Here is a 7,873-nt window from a genome sequence, read left to right as displayed (position 1 = left end):
TGTGAAGTGTGACCTACGTACTGACATTCACAGTGGCATGAGAATTCATAAATAACCATACACGCATCGCAAAACAAGTCGTACCAAAATTTATTAGTAATCGCATTGCAAGATCCCGAGTGAGACGTAGTCCAACAATGGAACGTGCATTTTTGAATGATGAAATCAAGAAAAACCAAAAACAATATTCTAAAGTAAAAGTTCATTATCGCAACCTAAAAGATTCTTCCAAAATGAACAGTAACTTAAAATGGAGTTTGAAAACTAAAAGATCATAATGGTATGAAGCATAACAGAATATTTATATTTTCTCACTGAAAGAAACACTGATCAATATTTCTATTATTAAAGCCACGAAGCTCACAAAAGATGTAAGGTTCATAAGTAAGTGTAATTATTGTTAAAATGGTTGACACGTTACTATTGTTATTACAATCTGTGTAGATAGCTTGCATTAATCAGAAATAAATAATAATTCATTTCATTTTAAGTGAAGATTTTTTCCTTATTAGGTCTAATTACGTATGTTATAAAGATTAAGTATTCACTTTTATCACTTGTATTACAAAGACTAAACCTTCTTTGACACTAAGAAAAAAAATATTTGTAATTTGATATATCCTAGTGAGCTTGTAGAGAAATAACAATCTCATGTTATATTTGGGTGCTTAGCAGTATGTTTAATATATCTTAGTGAGCTTGTAGAGAAATAATAATCTCATGTTATATTTGGGTACTTAGCAGTATGTTTAATATATCTTAGTGAGCTTGTAGAGAAATAATAATCTCATGTTATATTTGGGTGCTTAGCAATATGTTTAATATATCTTAGTGATCTTGTAGAGAAATAATAATCTCATGTTATATTTGGGTGTTTAGCAATATGTTTAATATATCTTAGTGATCTTGTAGAGAAATAATAATCCCATGTTATATTTGGGTACTTAGCAGTATGTTTAGTAGTTGCTATACAGTTTCAGGCACTGCTATTTAAGTTCTTTGTTTTAGTTTAAAATGTAATGGTAGCACAATCATCTTCTGGTTAATTGCTGGTTTTATCAGGTTAATGACAAATTCTAGTATTCTAAGGTGGAATTCTTCCCAGGAATGAAGAATGACGAGGAAAAAACTGGATGTAGGCACAACATTACAGAAATGAAGTTCATAATCATTGAATATGAGATGGACCAATTGAGATGAATTGATTATTATTAATCAGGGTGCTTAGGAACACTCATGATGAACATCAAAAGGCACTCAGTAACTTAACATTTCCAGTGTATATCATATACTTGTCATTTAGTCTTAAACATAATTATTCTGTGGCACATTAACTATTGTGTGTTTATTTTAGTGACTTGCGTATACTCAAGACCAGTTATTTGAACATCACTGAGCAAATTTCATTTATGATCTCTGTGAGCAAACTAAGATGGTAGCCACCACAGAAACCATTGTGTTGACTGTTGGCAGTGAAAACTATATTATTTTTACCATTGAGGATGATGTGATAAGACTCACTGATTTTTTTTGTTATTTTGTCAATGAAGTTATTAATTTCATTACTAACAGACAAATGTATACTAATAAAGGTTTTGTTCTATCACAAGTGATGATAAGTCATCAACTAATGCCAGTCTATGTTAGCACACCAATGTTTAGGCCAAACACTGAATTTTGACCCCTTAGTCTCATACTCACTAAATTTAAGTCTCAAACAGACTTTTTTCATAACATTCTACAATAATTATAATCTTTTCTGTTACGACAAGTAATACTCTCTGCTATCTTGAATACTTTACCCAGTGGTCACAAAGATTGGGTCAGTAAGTTACAGAAATAGTGCTTTCTTTCAAGTGTTGAAAATTCTCATTTAATGCATCCACTATCAACTCAGCAACTGTTATGGAGTGCACTATGCTTAACTACATATTTAACATTGTATGTGCATATCTTCAAAACCATAATGATTATTTTAAAACTTAATATAACAACTCATTCTGTGATTAATCAACACTTAGTCCTACTTGAACTTGTTCAACATGGGAAAAAATATTTGTTTGTTGCTTGCATTTTTTAATGTATTTATAAAACACAACACACAGGCAAAGTCCAACGTGTTGTAAGCTGAATGTTTAGTAATGCCGAAAACTCCTAAAAATATTATAGACAGAAACTAGTGATTCTTCTAATTGGCAAAATTCTAGACAAGTATAATGACAGACAGTCCATGTCAATAGTTGTATTCAGATATTCTATTAGGAGTTTCTCTTATATTAACTGTTGAAAATGTAATTAAATCTTTATGTTAATATAGGCCTGGAAGAAAGTTTTCACTTTTTTATACTACAGTATTTATGCATTTCATAATTTTCTGTTTTACATATGTATCTTGCTTTGGATTCATCAGGATAGTTGTATAATGATTTGAGTTATATTAAGTAAAATTTCTCGCACCAAAGATAACACAAAATATTTATGTTGTTTAGAATTGTTTGATTCAACTTGACTAAAGCTAAAACAACTTAGATTTACATCTACAACTTGATTTTGTGTTTATGACTCAGGGTTAAAAAGAAAGTAAATCATAAAATAACAGGTAGTAAAATTTCTCGCACCAAAGATAACAAAAAATATTTATGTTGTTTAGAATTGTTTGATTCAACTTGACTAAAGCTAAAACAACTTAGATTTACATCTACAACTTGATTTTGTGTTTATGACTCAGACATTAAAAAGAAAGTAAACCATAAAATAACAGGTAGTAAAATTTCTTCCACCAAAGATAACACAAAATATTTAGGTTGTTTAGAATTGTTTGATTCAACTTGACTAAAGCTAAAACAACTTAGATTTACATCTACAACTTAAATTTGTGTTTATGACTCAGCGTTAAAAAGAAAGTAAACCATAAAATAACAGGTAGTAAAATTTCTTCCACCAAAGATAACACAAAATATTTAGGTTGTTTAGAATTGTTTGATTCAACTTGATTGAAGCTAGAACAACTTAGATTTACATCTAAAACTTGATTTTGTGTTTATGACTCAGTGTTAAAAAGAAAGTAAACCATAAGATAATAAGTGTTACAAAATCTGGCAGTGACCATATTTTGGGTACAAAATTGAAATCCCATTAGGTCTGCCTAATTTCAGTGATAATTAAAAGTACAAACCACTGGACTTCTGGGCTGGGCTTTCCTTCCACTTTAACTTCAAATTTCACATCCTCTCCTGTCATTACTGACACATCTTTCATTTCTTTAAGGAATTTTGGACGAGCTGTCAAAAATTTCATTGTATTAAACTTGGTTTAAGTTTAGCATAAAAATTTCTTATGCTCTAAAATCCTCCCTAAAATGTAATAGTTAGCAACATCCATTTAACATATTTAAGCTATGTATACTAAAGTCTTTAAACTAATCTAATGAATAATAAAGAAATGTTGTTTAAAACAGTGAGTTTACTTAAAACTTCATAACGTTCATTGTTTCTAATAACAACATGAAAATACACTGGGTGGTCGAAAATCAACTTTCCTATTATAAATTTTAATAATTACATATCTAATGTAATACAACTATGCAGTTTTCAACATCTTGTAGCTCAACTCAAACAGTTTGTACTGTGATGTTTTTTTTCAGTGCAATAAGTAGTGTTACCTTTAAAAATGGCAACCATACAGCTAAAAGGCTCAATGTGTTATTTGACTTGCAGAGAACAATTCAGTGACTGTGGTGCAGGGCAATTATAGATGCCAGTGCAAGAAAGAAATATGGGGGTATGTTAAGGATATTGTGTATCACACACCTATAACAAACATCATGGAGCTAAAGACCAAGATAATGGATGCCATCGCCACTGTAAGTGTGGGCATGTTGCAGCAAACATGGACTGAAACCCAATTTTGGTTAGACATGCCAAGAGCCACTAATAGTACACATGTAGAAGTCTACTGATATGTCAATAAAAACTGTTTGAGTTGGGCTACAAGATCTTGAAAATTGATTGGTTGCATTTCCTTAGTTAGTTAATTATTAAATTTAAAGTAGAAGAGTCAATTTTGGACCACCCTGTATATTCTTCAGAAACGACATTTTTTATTAACATTATCAAAATTTCAAGACAAAAAAATTATATCATGATTAAAGTAAAAAATGACACAGGTTAAATTTGGCTTTCAGCAGTAGTCCTGCAAGTAAAAGATCCTGGATTCAGGTCCTAGCCTGAGAGTACTTGTTCAATTGAATGTGTACAGGGTTGATTCATTGGACCAACTTCATACTGGAGAAGGAATGTTGCCTATTATTCCAAATTTATTACATATTTATACACAAAATGTGGCAAGCTTTCTGTTAGATATACACAACTGTTTCATTAAAATTTAATAAGAGAGTGATGATCTAGATAGTTATAAAGCACATGTGTTAAACTTAGTATTTTTAGAACCAATAATTTATCATAGGTTTGTTTACATAACTGTCTAAGAATCATTTGTTGTGTAGTTCAACTATTGTGAATTGATATCACATTAATCGAACCTTCTGAATTTTTCTCATAGTTTTATGTGAGTATTGTTACATCATAGTTGTCTCATAGTTTGTAGAAAGTTTTTGGCTTCAGTTGTGCAATGTATATATATGTATATAGGCGACTAAGTTAGTGCTAATAAATAAATTAGGGAAACTCAAGTTAGACTGCGTGTGAGTTTAGCCGTAATGGGAAATTTCTAAAGTGAGTTTCACAGCTTGTATTGTAATAACAGAGATAGAGGAGAATAACTTGTTTTGTCATAGGGTGTTCTAAAGTAATTGAACCTGCCTGTGTGGACTTTGATGAAAAGGAGACAATTATTAAAGCTCTTGATGCAACTGTGATAACCAATAGTGTAATGAATTTTTGTATACACATTTGCCTTGTTTTGAATATATTATTTTAAAATAAGAGGATTGTGCACTGTCTGTTTATTGTTGAAATTTATCTCCAACAAGTCACAGACACCTACTGTAAGGAATTTGTTCATCATAATTCTGACACTTTTAGTAATATATACAAGTCTGTTGAACACAAAAAATCAAATATAATACAAAAGTATTTGTACATAAGATATATCTGTGAACTTCGAACATCAGTCCAACTTAGATTCTGACAAGTTAAAGTGCAAGGTGATGTTCATGTGAAGAATAAAAATTTTGCTGTACATTTTACAGTTTGCATATTGCATTTTCATAACCTCTAGATCCTCCAAAATTGCATATCTACATTTTTTTCAGAATCCCTGTATACTGTATTTACTCTTCTCTACTATGAACTGTTATTAAATCAGCAATGTAGGGTAAGATGAGCAGTTGATAAATCTGATATCAGATACATACTACCATGTTAAATAGCACTTTGTAAAATATCATGAGGTGCATACGTTTAGTCCCCATCTATGCACATATGATTCAAGAACCCATAAAGAGTTATTACACTGGGTAGAAAAAAAGAGAAATAGTGATGGTACGAGTGTTATGGATGCCTATGATGACCTCTCAGTCTAGGATTAGCCATATTCAAAAGGAAAAATATGGTGACAACTAACAAAGAGAATGTTTGAAGCCTAACAGATCCTATAATTACAGTTTTTTGTTCCATGTTTTTTTATAATTGATATTGTCACTTAGCATATTCTCTTGCAGGAGAGATAGCCGTGACTTCACTCATGGGGTCTTGGAAAAGATGGCCACCTTTTCTGTTGCCCAGCTGTAAAATAGCCTCGAATTTCCTTGCCCCTTGGCTTAAATGCATATGGCTCTAGATCACGTGTACAAAGAGTGTGGCATGAGCAACCTGGTTTTCTTATTATTAGTGTTTTTTGTATTTAAAGCCAGGTACACCCCTGTTAGGCAGATTGTCATAAACATATGTTTTGACTAAGATTTAGATTTTATGAAATTTTCAAGTTAGTTGTTGTTTCATCTTAAAGGTTTAACATGTTTAATGTTGCAGGATTTATTTTTATAATTTCAGTGTAGCTTACTGGTGGAACCACACTGGACTAGTGAGAGAAACTTTAAAGGTCCCTTTACCCATCTCTCAATGATTCAACACATTCATAGGACACTTATCCTTGTATTGTTTTGTATTTCATTGGTGTTCATCTTAATAAAGATTGAAAGATTGTTGTAGAGCTTTTTTTTGTACCAACGCTTTGTTGATAAACTTATTTGGAATCCAGAAAGTAAACTGACCCACACTCTGTAATATCACATCCATCAAAACCTCCTGTTCAGTAGACCCTACTCTTACTCTAATATCAGTACTTGCTAGGCTAGAAGGACAAACTTGGTGTACAAGCACATTGGTAGTTTCAAGAGCATTAGACTGACTAATATATCCTGGAAGATTGATCTCAACACTAAATATAACACATCCTATAAAGACCCAGTTTGATACAAGGAAATGCTGGACAAGAAGAGTAAACTTAAAACTAGTGTGTGGTAAGTTGGAAGAACAAATTTGGTACTAGCATTTGGCAGGTTAGAAGGACAAACTTGGAAATAGATAATTGCTGATGTTGGGAAACTAGCAAGATGCCGAAAGTGCCAATATTTGCCATGAACCAGTACATTTTGTTCCAAAACATAAGCTTGCTGGTTATCAGCATTAATAAATACATTACTGGTACTGCCGGTATTTCCAGTATTTCTTCATCCATCATGAATTGTTTCATTTCACATAGATCAAAGTTTAACTAAGAAAGCTTTTCTGACAAATGTTCAAACCTACTATAATTAAAAAGTTTAAAACTTCTTCTCAGAGATTTTAGAATATCAGTACTAAATCTCTTTGAAATTAATTTACAATATTATTAATTATGTTACTATATTTAGATACCTGTAACAGTTAGGGTGCATGAAGCTTCAGCTTCTCCCAAATCATTTGTGACTTTGACGCTGTAAGTACCTCCATCTTCTTTCTTGACATTCTTAATAACCAAAGAATAGCTTTCATCATCTTCATATAAGAAGCGAAACCGTTCTCCAGCCTCAATTTCTGTGTCATCTTTAAACCTATTTAAAATTTACAAATAAATCTTGTATTTTCATATTTCTAAAAAATGCTTATTGAATGGAAACTTTCTTTTCAAAATCCCTTCACACAACACTATAAATGAAAATTCCACTGACGTTAAGATACAGTAAACTGTGCTCATACATCTCACAACTTATCACCAATACATGATTTTTCTAGTAAAAGCTGATCAATGTGTTTACCTTAAAATCATAATTGTTTCACAGTATTTAAATAATCCTAACTCCTACCTAAATTGTTAGATGAAATTTCAGCTATTATTTCACTATTATTTATAATCTTTGAATTTAAATGTTGTAACACTACAGGAAAAAAAAAGTATGCAAATTATATATTTTTTACCAACATTACAAAAAAAATATTAATGAAATGCCACATTCTGGAGCTGTTCACAATAAGTGTGAGCTTCCCGAGCTTAAAAATCACATGTGGAGGAGACAACACAGTATGCTACACACTATATTATCATTAAGGAATAAAATCTAAAAAATATTACTTCTATACCATTTAGCAAGAAAAAATTTAATGCAATTATCAATTCCGTAAGATGAACTGGGAATCTTAAAACAACAGTTTAGATATTTGAATCTTTGTTGTTAAGCACAAGCTCTGAGATTAGGCCAGTAAAAGTGTGTCTTTTTTTAATAAAACATTAAAAAGAATCTAATATACTGTTTGGTATGGATATAATCACTAAACTTGCTAGGTAAGGCAAGGACAAACTTGGTGTACAAACACATTGGCAGTTGCCAGAGAATCACACTGGGACTAATACATCTTACAACTGTGAAAAGTGC

General features: G+C 31.2%; 1 protein-coding gene across 1 annotated transcript in view; it reads right to left on the bottom strand.

Annotated features, from left to right (window-relative positions):
• LOC106465351 (obscurin-like) overlaps positions 1–7,873 on the bottom strand; it is a 128,553-nt gene that overhangs the window by 90,126 nt on the left and 30,554 nt on the right. The window contains exons 13-14 of the mRNA XM_022393222.1: positions 6,879–7,054; positions 3,176–3,281 (exon numbers count right to left, since the gene is read on the bottom strand). Coding sequence (XP_022248930.1) covers positions 3,176–3,281; positions 6,879–7,054 — 282 coding nt within the window. The remainder of the gene's footprint in view (positions 1–3,175; positions 3,282–6,878; positions 7,055–7,873) is intronic.

The sequence above is a fragment of the Limulus polyphemus genome, unplaced genomic scaffold (assembly GCF_000517525.1).
Source record: "Limulus polyphemus unplaced genomic scaffold, Limulus_polyphemus-2.1.2 Scaffold1918, whole genome shotgun sequence".
NCBI classification, from domain to species: Eukaryota; Metazoa; Arthropoda; class Merostomata; order Xiphosura; family Limulidae; genus Limulus; species Limulus polyphemus.
Note: the sequence above shows the minus strand (reverse complement) of the source record. Positions and strands in the feature narration are given on the sequence as shown.